The sequence below is a fragment of the Crocodylus siamensis genome, chromosome 7 (genome assembly GCF_052110815.1).
Source record: "Crocodylus siamensis isolate JL-2025a chromosome 7, ASM5211081v1, whole genome shotgun sequence".
NCBI classification, from domain to species: Eukaryota; Metazoa; Chordata; order Crocodylia; family Crocodylidae; genus Crocodylus; species Crocodylus siamensis.
This window is the reverse complement of record NC_143401.1, coordinates 78,642,894-78,660,161: the sequence shown is the minus strand read 5'-3', so window position 1 is coordinate 78,660,161 and position 17,268 is coordinate 78,642,894. Positions and strand designations below refer to the sequence as shown.

The 17,268-nt window shown below is 39.7% G+C and overlaps 1 protein-coding gene across 1 annotated transcript in view; it reads right to left on the bottom strand.

Moving 5' to 3' along the window:
* The window catches only part of ADAM12 (ADAM metallopeptidase domain 12), a 346,240-nt gene that overhangs the window by 227,501 nt on the left and 101,471 nt on the right, over window positions 1-17,268 (bottom strand). The window contains exon 3 of the mRNA XM_090056735.1: window positions 9,176-9,249. Coding sequence (XP_089912861.1) covers window positions 9,176-9,249 — 74 coding nt within the window. The remainder of the gene's footprint in view (window positions 1-9,175; window positions 9,250-17,268) is intronic.

The following is a 17,268-nucleotide window of genomic DNA, read 5'->3' as shown; positions in this document are numbered from 1 at the left end:
TTATAGACTCAAGTTCACAAAAACTTGCACTCTCTCTATATTTTATGTTGTTAGAGAAGACAATATTTAAATCTCTCCTCTGGCTCCACAGTTTTTTACCTATGTTATTATACTCATACTTGGTAATTCTGGCACAAATGCAGAATATAACACTAAGCAAATTTACTAGCTTCTTTGTGACTATTTTCTCCATCTTAAAAAAGGGGATAATTCAGCCTGTTCCTTTGATTAGGTGATGTCTGCCTGAGGCTGCAGAATGAGGAAAAAAGCAGCACTGGTTTTCTTAGTCTGCAGTGGCCACACAGTATTCATTGGAGCTAGGAACATGACAGTGCTGAAATATCATTTCTACTTTGCAAGTGACTTATCAAGATGGAAATTAAAAACACTGCCCACTTGTACAACTGTTTTCTAGGACTTTAGAAGGCATAGGATGGCCTTCATTGTATTAGTGACGATGTGAAGTTGCAACAGAATCTCTATAAATTAATAAATATAGTTGCAATTAATCTCTCACAGGCCTCCATTTTTTTGCATGATTTTTTTACCTTTACCCAACAAAGAGCAAAAAAAAAAGCAATCAAACAACCACTAGTCTCTTTTAATCTTTTTCCTAATTTCACTGGGTACTTCGACTGCAATGCAGGCCAAAACTGGCGTACTAATGCTACTAAACTAAACTGCAGAAAGCAGTCAAACCCACACATATATAAATAGCTTTGCTATTACCTGTTTACTGTATTATTGGAATGACCATGGAATAAACCAAATACACAGTTGGTGAATGAAAATTTCAGATTGTATGTACATAATATCTATGCTGCAATTATTTAAAACACCATTTTAATTCATTATCCACATAAACTGGTTTGGGGACAAGTACTTAGGAGGACTGAACACTTACAAAATTTCAATATATAGAATTAAACGCTTGTTGTGTTATACCTGCTGAAATGTCTTAACACTTCCAGAAGTACTGCATTTATTTTCTTTCCCACATGACATAATAACTAGGAAACACTATTTGCTCAAACTTTCCAGGAAAGTAGACTTTGGCTGAAATCAAGCATAAAAGAATTTATGCAAAAAACAATATTTTTCAGAATGTTGTTTATTAAAGTCTGGGTATTAAAATGGAAATCTCAGTTTGGCCTTAAAAAACCCTTAATCTACTGTTCATAAAACCATTTACTAGTTCTAGGGCCAGATATTTAAAAACAAACCTTATCAAAATTGTCAGGACCCAGGTGAAATCTTTGGTCATCCCTAGCTCTTTGATCAGAGGAATATCATTGACTTTTATTCCAAAATATAGAATATTTCATGTTTTATTTTTAAAATAACTTGAAGAAAAAATAAAATCATGTGTAATTTTAATATTTATGAATTGGCTTTCAATGTATAACAAAGTTTATTTAGCAAAAATTGTCGGCTTGCAATACATTAAGTATTCAATTCTCTGCAAAAAAAATGCAAACGTTGTTTAATTAATCATCCTTATTGCATTAAAACCAACAATTAATACAAATATTGCATAAAACATACTCCCCCTGTAACTGTAATGCCTCAGCTAAAGCCCTATATTTTAATGTGCAACAGACATTTATGTTAGTGTCAATGTAGAAGTGAAGTGTTTTCCCCCCTGCTTCCATTAAAGTGCAGTTTCAACTGTCAGCTTGCACTGAAACACTGCAGTACAGCTGCTGGCTTCAGTACCCACAGATGAAACAGTGACAGGGTTACTATCTTCTTGGCCAAATTACAGCAATAAATTATAATTGTAAGTATATTTTGCAAGGCACTGTTTCTCCACTTAATATTTTTGTTTGTTTAGACTTGACTCTTCTATCCGTATTTCAAGCCAACAATTATACTTAAGTATGTCTATTTATTAACGAATTTTATCAGTTATTTTCTTTGGAAGTAGGAATGTATTGTTTCTCTTTAAATCATTCCAGTCAAAGTGTCATCGGCAAATCAGTCAGGAGTCTTGTACAGGAGGGTTGGACTGGAAAGGAGAGAAGCATTTATTTTTCTATGAAAGAAGTGTACAAAAGGTTTTATGCTTCTAGAAAACATTCAATGGCTGGGGAGGCCAAAACTGTTAGATGTAGGTGCCTAAACATAATGGTTTATGGCCTGATCCAACTCCTAAATAATGATAGAAGACTTTCCAATTACATGAGTGGGAGCTGGATCAGATGCCAAAACACGTAAGTTACATCCCAACATAAAAGTGCTTCAATTTTCAGAGGTGGTGACCAGCAGCATCTTTTGCTGACCTGAGTGGCAGCTGCAGATGTTTGTCTCCTCTGAAAAACAGGCCATTTATTTAAATCACCCTAGTTTTCAAATTTAGCCCTCTGGTATTTCATTTCAATTACAGTAATTTCCTTCACAAATATCCTAACTTATCTCCATTATATAAATGAAGAAATTTAAGCACAGACTAGATAAGTGATTTTCCCAAGGTCACAAAGGAAGCCTATGGCACAACTAGAAATAGAGTTCAGATCTCATAGCTATCAGATCTGCATTTTAAACACAAAAGCATCTGAATACCACATCAGTGGTGTTTTCTCCACAAATCTGAATCAAGAAAAGGATCAACTCACTTAGCCTCACCAGGCATTTAACTGTTTCCTCCCAGGAAGGAGACGGTTTCTGTATTCATGTTCCCAATTACCCCAGAGATATTGAGAGGTCCTCACTCCTATTCAGATATCTACCCCACAGGGAGATAGCGGCGCAAGATTGGGCAAACTGAAAGGGAAAATGGACATGCACACATTGTCACGAATTCTGTTTGTCCATCTATATGGTGGCTGTATGGTTGTATAAGTGGCATTTTTGCCAGAATCACAACCCATGCATAAATATTTCCCCTGAAGTGTGGGCACAGAAGTATGACTGCATAGCCTGGGTGTGCACGGTCGGCTACATTCTGGCCAGGCAACCATGTGGCTACGTTCACATGTACCTGGGATAAACTCCCAGGAAAAAATGGAGAGGAGGAGAAGCTGAGTGGTCAAAGCACTTGTTCAGGAAGTCAGAGGTTCTAACCCTCCTCATTGCAAGGAATAAGGTAAAACTTGCATCTTTCTGACTTCCCAGCCCAGTGGGAACCAACACACCAGAAGTCAGGCATTACCCAGAACGTTCTCCAGCACTCCTTCCAACGATGTTTCTTGCATTTACGAGTCACTGGTTGAAACAGATGGAGAACAGTGAGTGATGATGTCCTGGCTCACTGAGAGCAGAAGTCCAGGCAAGAACCCATAACTCCTTTCCACTACCAGATACATCCCATTGAGCCACACAACTACCAGCCCATACTCTTCTATCTGGCCTCATATATCTTACTCTTTTGTCTGCTCAGAGGGCCAGCTTCAACAGGAGTGTTGGAAAAGGGCCTGCCAAGCACTTAATATATGTCATAATAGTTAGGTCACCATGCTGGGAAGCCAGAAAGAAAATGGGTTCAACCCCTCCAAGCCTAGAACACAGGTCTTTAGCGTCCCAGGCAAATACCCTAATTTTTCAGCTAGTGTGGTTAAAACATAGGAAGACCCTGGTGCATTTTTGTTGTGTGACTTGAATGCAACTGTGCATATCTAGCTGTAGAGTTGCCCAGCCAGTTCAGGCCATGCTCCATCTACATGTGTGCATCCACATTGTTAATGTAGGGATAATAGAATTGCAACCTGTGGGTTAAGTGCAACACAGAGGCAAACAGAATTCCAACTGCTATACTCTACCCAATGCCCGGAAGCTTGCAGGAAAAAATACAAATACAAGAGCTGCAGCATCTTTTCCCTGGAGCTCCAAATATTCAACTTTAAAAAATGTCAGTGAAACTGGTGAGTTATAAATAGCACCCAGCACAACACAAACTTGAAGGAAAATGGACAGAACAATCTACTATACTTGAACTATTCTTGTCCATTTAGATATGCTTCCATCACTATGTTATCTGTATTAGTCATATGTTTAGTGTTACACCCCTGTGGTCAGGGAGCATTATTATTCCAGATATCCATGTCACATAGTATGTCTGTAGCTGACCTTCAAATTTGATCCCAGATTTCTGAAGGTCCAAGCCAGCACCCTTAGCACAAAGCCATCCTTCCTCCCCACTCAAACCTACCTATTACTACACTATTTTAATGTTCCATTTATACCTGAAAAACACTTCCACATAAAAATGATTCAAAGCAACACCCTCCCCCAAAGAACACCCTCCCTCTCTCTCTCTCTTTCACACACACACACACACTCTCTCTCTCTCTCTAATATGTTCAAAGGTATTGCTTCTGTGGGCCAAAGCTCTTAAGCACATGATTAACTTTGAAGCAGGCAAGTAACTCACCTGATTTAATCTAGTTAATTTACATGCTGATAATTAAGCATGTGCTTACCATATGGAACCTATATTTGCATGGATGTACAATATGCTTCCGATTGTATGAAAAAGGTTACTAGTGGCTCATTACCAGGCTACTGACAAACTCAGGAGTTCATGTTAATTTCCTTCAGTTTTATTTGCAATATTAAGCCTACTCTACGTTTTACCCCCATGCAGCTACAACTAACTTCAATGGGATTTACAAGTACATAAATTACTGTAGCTTGCACAATACAATGGCACTTGTATAATTTCATGTACCAATTTTATTGGTATTAATTCTACATGTAACAAACCAGAATACAGCAAAGGCTGCTTTGAGTGAAATTTTGTAACTATAACATTTTGTAACTGGTGGATGATTTGATGATTTAAAAAAAATCTCTCCATATGACAAGTGTTTCTAAAACATTTTAAGTTATTGCTCCAAGGCACTCAAGAGTACAATCATTTTCTAAAAACTTTAGTGTGCAGTAAATTACACTTAAGATATCTGCCTGCAACATAAATTCCCTAGTTAGTCTTCAAAGATTGAGATGGAATTTACTGCAAATGATTCTGTTTTTACCATTATATATTCTTAATCATTGTAAATATAATTTTAAGCAACCAGTCTTGAAATAAATCTTTAAAAACATTTCATAAGCATGTAGGTGGGGCAACGTAAAGGATGTAACAGTTGGAGACAATCAAGAAAATCTGAAATGTTAAGCTATGAATACTTACCATGTCCAATTATAAGTGCTGTCACAAAAACAAAATGCAAACACTTCTTCTGTTTTTAAAAATCAGCAAACACCAATGTGATATTAAATATTTCCACAGATAACAGATGGTTTAACACATCAATCCTCAGTTGGTTTGGCTAATGCATCTGAATCATGCCTTGAAATACAATTCTAGCTTTGGAAAATCTCTATGGTTTTTACTAAATGGGTTTTAATGTTAAGCCTACTCAAAGCAGCTGTTTCTGCTAAGTATGGAAAACTATATTCAGTCTTTGTATGACCCAATGCAGGAATTATGTAGTTTAGGGTTTCCCCCCTCTCCCCATTTCCTCAAAGAATAGCATGTTTTACATGAAACAATAGCCAGTAAAGTAAAAGAGCATGTGTGTCAGGACTTCATTTTTGTTGTTGAAAAGATGTTTGTACTTGCTGTTTTGCTTTTATCTAAAGCATGCCCATTTAACATTTATTTCAACAGTCCACAGTGAGATCTTGGTCAGAGTCACTTTGTTTTTCATATGTTAAAATGTACTCTCCAAGAGATTACTATTGGTACTTTTTATTCTGTGCCTCTTTAGTGCTTTTCATCCAAGGATTTCAAATGCCTTTCTTCATTAATTAAATCTCAGCACCTAAGTGAAGCAAGTATTATCTCCACTTTACAAATGGATGAACAATGTGGGACACAGACAGAAGGCAAGAGACTGTGGCAAAGGGAAACTGAATTGATATCTTCCAGCTTCCAACCTCAGCTATATCATACCCTGCGTATGCTCATACGCAGTCGTTACTGGGATCCATCAAATCCTAACCCAAGGAGAGCGGGCCATGAAAATCTTGTGCTACTGTACTGCTTCCTGCTTTTTGTGACCCTGCAGACGTCTCTCCAAACAGGTAACTCTTCACTACTGGAGACGATGAGAGAACTTAGAGGCGCTATACCCTAGAAAACCATACAACTCATTATAATAAATGAAGGATAACCAGTTGAGTGTTAATTTACTGTGGTTCAGCTATACAGGTTGGAGTAGCCTTTCAGAAAGATTCTAGGGCAGTAAAGGATCAGCTCTAGCGCAGCTACTGAGCTGTCAGCAAGATGGACTGACTTGTGGGGGGTAGGATTACGTACAACAGATTAAGTACAACAGATCCACTGTGCTTTTGTAGATTTGCAAAAGCAACTACAGTGGTGGCTTATGACAGAATGCTTAAGCAGGTCTGTGAAGATATGGGCTGGTCTTTTTGTTACAGGAAAACTCCAGGAGACACTATCTTCCAAAAGTGTAATCTGGCCCTAGAAAATGTTATGTCTATCCTGTTGCCACTCTTGGAAGACTTTCGTTTATGACCGAAAGATCCTGGCCCCAAGACCTCCCAGAACTCTTGGAATCAAGCAGCAGCTTCATGCCCACATTAAATATTCCAAACTTTCAAAGTGTGTCACATCTTCTCTTGCTACTCATATCCCACCACCCTATGTTTACATAACACACCGCAGCATAGTACCCACTACTGCACAATTCCAACCCATGGAAATGCAACTATTGATTTCTGTAGGCAAAGAGCCAAGCCACTGCTCTGCTCTGTACAGCATGGATTATTTCTTCTTATCTACTTGCAAAAAACCATGCACATACAGAGTAACAACAAATAGATAAAGATATTGATGCAGTACAAATGCAAAGCAATTTACATGACACTTGTCTTTGCCAAAATTGCTCAACCAAGCAAATGACGTGACTGAATGAACATATGCCATTATAGGCTTGATTTTTGAGCTTGATTTCCTGAATATGGACTTAAATTTTTTAATGAAATGCAAAAAATAAATTGCAAACACCTTGTTGAAATTAAACCAATGATCTATCCAAGTGCAAAGAGATATACAGTATCTATGACTAGCTATTTATGTGGTTGGGATCTCTCAACAGTGTCATATTTTACAAGCTCCAGAGGCAAGCAATGTTAAATGTATATTAACTAGTTCAGTTATATATTAATGAGTCAGAGACCCACTGTGCTGGGTGCTGTACAAACATACTAGAAGATAAAATTTTGGCTCTGAAAAGTTCACAGTAAAAGCAAATAAATCAGAGAAACAAGTAGTAAATGAATGAATGCTTTAAAGAAAAGACTGACCCATCGTATCAACATCTGTGCCAGTCAAGCAAGTTGTACCACTGATTAATATGCTGTCCTGTCTTCTGTTTATCTCATACAGAAGATGGAAATCACAATCCTGAAGTTACCTAAATCTAATGGTTTATTGCAGGTACAACAGAATTTAATATGTCCACCATCTGCAATATTAGTGGTTTTATGTTCTTTTAATCTTTAAGAGGGAATGAAAATCGTTTCTTCAATTGCAGCATACTTGACATTCCAGAAACAAGGCACACCCTTTGTCAAATACTAAAAGAATAAAAAACTAAACCCACATTTACTCAGAAAATTAATTCCCCCTTTGCTGCAATTCAATTGGAACTGAATAACCCCAGAATGTGCAATCTGCAATTTGTTTCAAAGATAGGAAATGAACTACTAAGAACCACTGCAAATCAACGAGCATTATGATTTGGACATAACATGAACTATCAGAGTGAAGTGGACTCTGTGCCACAGAGCGTGGTGTCAGGGTCATCCAGTTGCCGGGTAATAAAAAGCATTATTCCCAATTTTAATGCAAAGCAGTAAAGAGTTACCCAAATGAATTCCACTTTGGATCACTTAGCATGAGCTTAAGGGCAGCACATACATTTCCTACTGTAGGCTTCTGCTTTCACATATAAAGTCTTCTCTTTCTTAGTGTTTTCAGTATCTCCAAGGATTGAGAAAGCAATTATTGTTAGATTTTAAAAGCAACAAACCTACAATAGCTGTTTCCCCTCAAATTACTATTATAGGGAAGAGGGTACCATAGGATGCATGTGTCCCTTGATATCGACTTTAACACAAATATATAGAATTTTGTACCAAACGCTTTAAGATATTTTCTGTTAACTTTGATTACTTACTGTTGGCATGTGATGTTATCCTTGAAAGCGAAAGGTGGTCTCATAGTTAAACTTGATAATCTGTGTTTAATTACTGGTTTGCCACAGACCTTTGCTGACTTTGGGTACGGTACATAACTTCTCTATGATGTCTGTTCCTCATCCTCTGTCTGTCCTACATAATTGTTGTAAACTATTCAAAACAGGACCCCTTTGCTTCTATATACATATATAATGCTTTGGAGCTAGGAGCCCTGACTTCAATCCAATAATAATGGACTGGTACAGTGATGCCAAAGAGAACCATACAATTTTATTATGTTTAGTCCAGGGCTTATCTTACAGCTACTGGGAAATGCAGAGACTTGGATAAAAGCAGTCCAATATGGCCAGTATGAGTTGAAGAGAGTGAACAGTTGGAAGGGAACTTCTCAGCAGCCCTATAAAGCTCTGCTGTATTGAAAAGCAAACAGGGCTTTGCAGTTTGTGAGGATCATGTCATCAGGAAGGGTGGGGCCAAGCCAGGGGCCAGCTGCTTTATGTAACATCTCTGGCTCCATCCAACAAACTTGTGAAACTTCCACTGAGATTTCCAGCAGGGGGTAAAATGGGCCGTTTGTCTCTTACCCTACATATCAGGGATGGGATGTATGCATAGGCAGTAAGCCAATGTCCATGGGGAGGACTATCAGGAAAGGCCAAGCCCTCCAGAAAGATGCTGCAGGGTCTGTGGGGTTTTCCTTTACAGTGTAAATAGTGGGGTTACTGCAGAAAAACAACAAGGATGAGAAAAAAGGAAAACATTGAGAAGGACTATTTTTCTCTTCAGAGTCACACACGGGCTAAATTGTGACACAATGGTAAGCAGGATTAACATACCCAGAATATAAACTGGAATGAAATATTTATGGTCAGGAGCCTGTTCCTTGAAGTGCTGCATAGTAGATTTGCCCACGGTTCCAAGCTTTATACAAACTATCAATCTTAAAAACTTTAAACCCTCTGCTAGTGCCTCCAGTGTGCAGTGAATACAAATTAGATTTACTTACTCGTTTCTCTCCAGACTGATGACCAATTGCTTACTTTCAGCTTGTATTACAAACGTCAGCATTGCTGGGTGACTCTGAAAAATGAAAATGAAGTAGTTGAGCTTAATGCCAATAGTGTTCTTGTACAGCCTGTTCTGTAGTGTGCTGAGAGCCCCTGAATGACCCTGACCACAATGGGAGGTGATGGAGAACCCAGCAGAATTGGGCCCTCCTTGGTGCCTGGGGAGAATGCAAAGCTACTGGGGTCTCTGCAGTGCAACATCCCTTAATAACCAATGTTTCAGTTAATAAACAGAAATAATGGAAGCGTGGTACTGGTACTGTTACATTCTCTTTTAAAGAGATAGATAAAAGACACTGTACCTTTTTTAGCAATGATACAGCTTGCATTCTTCCTGAGAACAGACAGCAGCTGTAACATACTTCTAACTCTGTATGTGAGAGAGAACCCCAGCAGTACTCTGGAAATCATTTTCAGGAGACCTCCTGAGAGAATTTTAATAAAAATTTTAAACCATTCGTTTCCTTCTCCACATGTTGATGTAATTAGATCTTGCCACTTATAAAATGCCTTATGAAAACTCTCTGATATAGTTGAATTTCTTAACATGAGCCATAAGCAAATCAGACTTAGGCCTTTGTAAGGGGCCATCTGCAGTTTAACATGTTCATGGTCACATCTCGTTCCTCCCTCACCTGTAACTAGTTCCACTAAGCTGTGCCAGGGGGTTCTGCTGCATGGCCCCAGTGGAGTTACTGAGATGCTTAAAGGGAAGCACATACTGAAGGACTTTACTGATTCTGGCTCAAAAACACAGAAACCCTGTACACCATAGTCCCAAGGCTATCACCAGACCATGGCTAGGCAACCCCCAGCATGCATGCCAAAGCGTTTTGCTTAGCACATGCACCTTGGGGTGGATTGTGGAGGAACCACGAGGGGCTTAATCCTTGTTGTGGCAGTGCAGCCCTGGCCCCTTCCCTATCCTCTGATCTGAGGCGCACATGCACCTGCTGCTGGCAACAAGCTGGCCCGCGGCTCTGTAGACTCCATGCAGCTCCATACAGCTCTGTAGACTCCATGCAGCTACTTGTAGCTTCCCTGCCGGCTCCTGCAAGCAGCTCGGGATCCATGTCAGGCAGCTGGGGTCTGCCCAGACCCCAGGCTGACTGTGGTGGCAGTCAGGAGGCTGCAAATGGCAGAGCCCTAGCCCAGCTCATTGCTGGTGGTGGGTGCACATGCGCCTTGCAGCAGATGGTGGGGAAAGGGCTGGGGCTGCACTGCCACTACAAGGATTGGGCCCCCAGCATGCCAACATCTTAAAAGTCGAGTTTGCACGTGTTTTTGGCACCGCTTGAAAACATTGCAGTTCCCTGCACTAGACCTTCCACGGGAAGTATGTCACTGAAGAATTAATTTTTCCCTAGAAATATCTGTAAATGTTAACACAAATCTTGTAACTTCTTCATTAAAATAAACAATGCTGTAACTACACACATGCTGACTGTTCAGGTTGGAGTTCTCAGAAACAAGGCCAATAATAATCATGAAAATCTCATAAGAACAAAAGACAAAGTACTTAACCTCATTAAGTCAAAGTTAGAACACCACGGAGAGTATACAAATAATTTCTTGCCTAGGAAGTTCTCCCCTTAACCAGAGAAAAGCACACAAAAAAGGCAGGGGGTGGGGGAAGAAACTTTCACCCTGGCATAGGAGGCAGGACACCTGGGTCTTATTTCCAGCAGTACCACAACTTTGTGTGCGACTTTCTCGGCCTCCCTGCCCCATGGTAATTCTTGCTTATTTCACAACTATAGGAGGCTAATTTCTTTGATACCTGAAAAACTCCAAGTTCTCAAATGGATGGTTAAAGGCTTGCAGCATGAACTTTTATAAAGCTTTTGGGGTTGAGGAACAGCCGTGCCTATGCCACTGATCCTCAACCAGGCTTTGGCGGGTACCCAGGGACACCATTAAAACTTCTGAAGAGTGCTGCAAGGTGTGAAGAGAAGAGTGAGGGGATAAGCGCATCTTCAATCTCCACCCTGCCTAGCTGCTGTCCCATGTCCACTGTCCAGCCCCTCTACAAGTGGATAAGAACTGCAAAACATAAATTATTTTTTAAAACTGGATGCCATTCGATTCACAGAAGTTATGGAGGAGTGCCTTGAGTCAAAAGTGTTTGCAGTCTAAAAAGGTTGAGAATCACTGCTCTATGCAGTCTCTTTGCATAAGAAGCAAATGCACCTATACTCATGACTACCGCACTTGAATTTTAACATACTGTTTCCAGCATGTTAAAGTAATCCAAATCCAGTTTTAAATGGGATCATACTGGAACATATTTTAAAGGATCATCCACACTAAACTTATATTTTATTAAGCAAGCTTCACTGGATTGGTAGACAATACTGTCCTGTTTTGAAAATCCATTGGTAGTTCAAAAAATCCCAAACAAGCCAAAAAAACCCAATAGTAGCTGCTCTGTACAATGAATTTGCTTTTGAAGAACAGTTTAAATTAGGTCAACCACAAAGCTGGAGCACTTAGTTTAATGATTTAACATTTAACTGACTTTTTAAGAACGTTTCTGAATTTCTGATTGATGGACCAATAAATTGATGCTGTCCATCTCAAAATGACTAATGGATGGTGAACGCTTAAAGTATGATTATGTATAAAAGATTTAGAAAATCAGAATGTTACTAAAAGTAAAATTATTATGAGGAGAATACCGTAGATGTGAGAGCATCAAAGGATGATGCAGAGTTATAAATTCAGTATATTAAGTGTGGCAGCTCCCCAACTCCCTGGTCTTAGACATGCCATTAAACACAGACTATGCCTTAAAAAAAGTTAATTTCCAACTAAATCATCTATTTCAAACATCACCAATATACATTCAGATGTATTTTTGCCTTTGAAAAACAGCAAAAGGATTACAATTCTGCATCCAAGTGAACTTTGCAATAACTAGATCTTACTGAAATGCTAAATAAAAATTTCAGACTTGTCTTGGCATTCAGTAGGCACATGGGAGTCATTTATTGACATGACAATTTAGAGGTAATTTCAATTACCACTTTAATATTAGTGCATTGGTTCCAAAGTCCAAAATATATGCATACTATAGAATTCAGAGAAGAAAATACAATTAGCTACAATATAATACAGTAAAAAAATTAAGATATTATACCAGCATCATGGCTTCTCCTAGATTAAAGGACCTTCTGCTAATATGTAAATGACAGATATATTTATTCATAGATTCATTATACAATTTTTTTCTCGACAGTCAATTGACATCAGCAGGCAGTAATGTCAAAATAATGCAGAACAGAATGCACCATTATAAGATAACACCCTTGCTCTTTGAAAGGGGCACTTGGTAATTTTAAATAATGTCTTGCTGTTCAGATTTTGCATTTTCCAAATACTAAGCCAGTGATTCTCAACTGGGGCATCACAGTAGAGATCCTCCCAAGAGTGCCGCTGGGCCCACTCCCTGTGCCACAAGGTAAATAATCATTCCTCTTCCTGTCCAGTGCCAGGCACCCCAGCATACCACAGGCAAGTGGTGGGACTTGGGGTTATGACTGACCACAAGATGAACATGAGCCACCAATGCAATCTCACAGCTGGTAAAGCAAACAAAACACAGGCTTGCATCCATAGGTGCTTCTCAAACAAATCCCAGGATGTCATCCTTCCGCTGTACTTGGCCTTGGTGAGGCCACGGCTGGAGTACTGCATCCAATTCCGGATTCCAAAATTTTAAAAGGATGTGGAAAAGCTTGAGAGAGTCCAGAGGAGAGCCACACACATGATCAGAGGGCAGGAAAACAGGCCTTATGATGAGAGGCTGAGAGCCATGGGGCTCTTCAGCCTGAAAAAGCACAGACTCAGGAGTGACCTGGTGGCTGCCTATAAGTATATAAGGGGTGTGCATCAAGATCTGGGGAAATGGCTGTTCACCAGAGAGCCCCAAAGGATGAAAAGGTCAAACAGACACAAACTCCTCCAAGGCCATTTTAGGCTGGACATAAGGAAAAACTTCTTTACTCTCTGAGCTCCCAAGGCCTGGAATAGACTCCCCCTAGGGGTGGTGCAAGCACTTACTCTGGACTCCTTTAACAAACATTTGGACACCTATTTTGCGGGGATCCTTTGACCCTAGCTGACTTCCTGCACAGGGGGCTGGACTCAATGATCTTCTGAAGTCCCTTCCAGCCCTAATGTCTATAAAATCTATGCAGTGGCACCTGCAGCTGCTTTCTGCAGCTCGGGTGTGGGCTCCCAGCTGTGTGTTCTACCGTGAGAGTGCAAGTGGACAGGTGCACATGGACCCACAGGGCTGCATTTTTCAGCATGGCTCATCCCCCATCCCCCTGCCCTTGCCTTATGCTGAAGGAGCAGCACTTGCCCCTTTACATACAGAACAAGGATAGAGAGGGGACAGTTTGTGGAAAAGCAGGACACAGAGCAGTGAGGTCTTCCGCTGCCATAAGCTGCATTCTAGTTCAGTAATTCTGAACTGGAGGTCCCCTAAATTCTGAAAAATCAAGAAGAGGAGCCTTGAGGCTAAAAAAGCTGAAAATTACTGAACTAGACCCTGCTGCTGCTCCCAGGAAGGTCCCATGGGTAAAGAGAGAGTTCAGAACTTGGGAGACCCCAATTGCAAGCCCTGCTTCTCCGCAGAGTTTTTAGGTATCCTTGGGGAAGCAACTTATTGTTTCACTTCCTCTCTGGGGTAAAAAAATTAAAGAATCAATAATGTCTTTCTCCTTCATACATTTGTTGTGCAAACAGAGGTTATTCTAAAGAACAACTGCAATAATATGTAAATCTTATTTAAAAATAAGAGAATAGAGCATATTAAGGAAGCCAATTGATTAGTCACATGTTGCCAAAGTCTCAAAATTGCTTCAGTTTCTTACAAAAGCACATAAGCTGCACTTCAAGCCAAACTTCTGGAAAATGAGAATTGGAAGAATGAATAAAAATTGTTACTGGTATTGGTTAAACGTTTTATATATTCAGTACAGAGTCATCCAAAATAAAGCTAACCTTTGTGGTGTAGAAAGAGTTGGGGTTTTTTTTTTACAGTATTTACAATATTTTTGAGTCATAAGCAAGGAGCTATATATTGTTAACTTCTATGCTGATGATAACACAATTTATTCTATAGGCAAATGCTTTAAAAATTAGAAAATATGAAATTACAGTGGTTTTAGTAAAACAACATCACTTTAACTACAACTAAACTTTTCGGACCTGGCAACCCAGCACCAACTGGGAAGTGCCACTGTGTGGACAGATTTCACATGAAACGAGAGAATGGTGCATGGTGGAATGTGCTAAGAAACAGACCTGGACCTCAAAATATTTAAAGTAATCATGTTTTCTCTGCTTCTCTCCTAATTTAAAGTATCTAAATTCAAATCATTATACATTCTCTGAAGATATAATTATAAGAGACATACTTCCATTAGTTTGCACCAGCATTTATGAAAATATATGCAAATTTGCAATCAACTCTGGAGGTTCTTTTAGTTTGTTTGAGGATGTTGGCTGCCTTGAATTAGGATTAGGAAAGTTTATCTGGTAATCAAGGTGAGGGGGAAATCCATGAACACTAAATAAATAGTGCATAATTAGAAATAAGCTTTCAGTTAACACGGAACAAGAATTGCTTTCTGAAAGTCACCTGAAAAATGGGTAAGACAAAGAAATGGATGATTTAAAGAATCTCGTGATTTAGATACTATTCAACTGTTGACAGAAACACATCAAAAGGTATGATCTATTCAAAAGCCAGTTGGCAGGGAGAAATTCTCTCATTTTCTCATAATGGAACTAGAATCAATATACATATTGTTACCTGCTGAGCCAGCAATGGCTTTTAGATTTATTGCTTTCCTGAAATCTGAATGATTCAGAAACACAAGCAGAATATAATGCCAATGAAAGCACCCACTGACTAAGAAACACCACTTATCCCATTTAAAAAATGGCTTCACGAAGTCTATGCCCTGGCTGGTTAAGAGCAGTCGCAACTTATGATGATAGCCATCACGGTCAAAAATCATTTTTATAAACAACGGCTTCCTGCTGTAGACTTATTCCCCAGCACCAAAACTGTCTTCAGGAGAGCTTTCTTGGCCATACTGCACTTAAATGTACTCTTCAGATTTCAATGGAGAAACTGAAAGTTGAAGAACGTAGAAAGAAAACTATTACTTATATGCCACAAGAAAAGAAAAGGCAAGGGAGAACAGTAGTCTTGCAGTTATGTTGGTACTTTAGATACTCAAGTTCAAAGTCCAGATGCCATAGGCTTAACTAGTGATGCTGGGTAAACCACTCAGGAGCAATCTTTACTCCCTTACTTCAGTACTTACTTTCATCTCATATTCTGCATCAGTTCCCCATCTATAAAATGGGGTTTCAACACATCCACTCTCTATCAGCTACTTTGGACAGGTACTGCCTTTACTGTACATGCACAACACACAACAAAGTAGGGTCCTTATTGGATCAAGGTACCAAGGCTTTAGTCAAATACAAGTAATAACAGCAAGTGGCATGCATGTCTTCCTATGGTGTCGCACACTTTTATTTCTATAATGCCTTCAGTTGGATCTTAGGTTGTGTCTTTATAGAAAAGCTGGACTAGAAGGGACCTCAGGAGATCATTTTGTTCAGCGCTGTCCAAATTCTGAGCAGTAAGTGCTGCAAGCCACATGAGTCATAGGTCTTGGGTCACACACTGCATGGGCTCCCTGGGACTCTCACTGTGTGGGTGGTGCAAGCTGCCTCCCACTCCCCCCTGCATGCATGCACACACACACTTTCCACAGCCAGACAGGAAACACAAGCTGCCCACCCCCAACCCCATGCCTTGTTGCCACATGGACAGTGGTCTTACTGGGGCTGCTCCTGCCATGCTGCTCTGCCCTGGAGACTCTAGCCATCACCGCATCAGGAGCAAGGAGAGGGAATGGCAGACAGGTGCCATCCAGATGGGAACCCACGTTAACCTCCTGTAGGCCAGAGGTAGCCTGCAAGCTGCCAGCTAGACAATCCTGATGTAGTCTTAGATCTGTGTAACTCCCTGGTTAAGGTAGGATCATCCCTAACTAAGCCATTCCAGTCCAGTATGACTAACAATATGCCCTTAGCAATGTCTCAGCAATAGGACAACTAGGGTCTTAGCAAATAAGCCTTTGCTGTTTTCCATATTTTGATGGTTTGACTAAATGCTAAAGAAGTTTATATAAAGACACACTAACACAATTTCAACTTTTGGGTATGAAACATTAGTAGCGAATATTTTAAGAAGATTTGTTCAGCATGTTTACCATAGCTAAATTGGTCATTTAAATAACTAACCATTCACAAAGCACAATTTTGTTGCAGTAATCTAACAAAAAGTATTAAATCACAGCTGGACCACTTCTTCCTTCAGGCTGCACATCGGGCATTTGCTGTCCTCATACTGCAGTGCTGTTAGATTTTCCCTTGGTAATAGCTGTAGAAATCAGGATAGAAAACTTCAAAATCATTTTATATTGCATCTGAAAGGATAGCAAACTAATGAAGTGGCCACTCCTAATATGTAGGACTCTGTACTTTCCTCACTACCAGAGGATTAAAGAATTTTATCTGATTAAGATAAATGAGTTAGGCTGGATTCCCTTAACTTAAAAAATGTCTTATTAGTATTTCTGTAACAGAAATAAAAGAAAATATCTAAAAACAAATACCAGAGAAACAGAACAATATGAACATTGAACACTAAAAGATAAACATATTTTGGAAAATTTCAGATAACAGTATTTATTAATTTACATCTAAATCCCACAGGATACAATCTGCCTCAGAGGACACGTCCACACGTGCAACCATGTGTGCTTGCAGAAGATCAAATAGCAGTGGCACAAATTTGTGCCGGAGATTTGTGCCTCAGCACCCATGCCTGAATATGCACCTGTGCTGGCTCCAGCAATATAAAAAGCTGCCCTGGCAAACAGCTCGGGTCTACTTGCCCTCAGGAGCTTCTGAGGCCCAACCAGTTGGTATCTGGGGA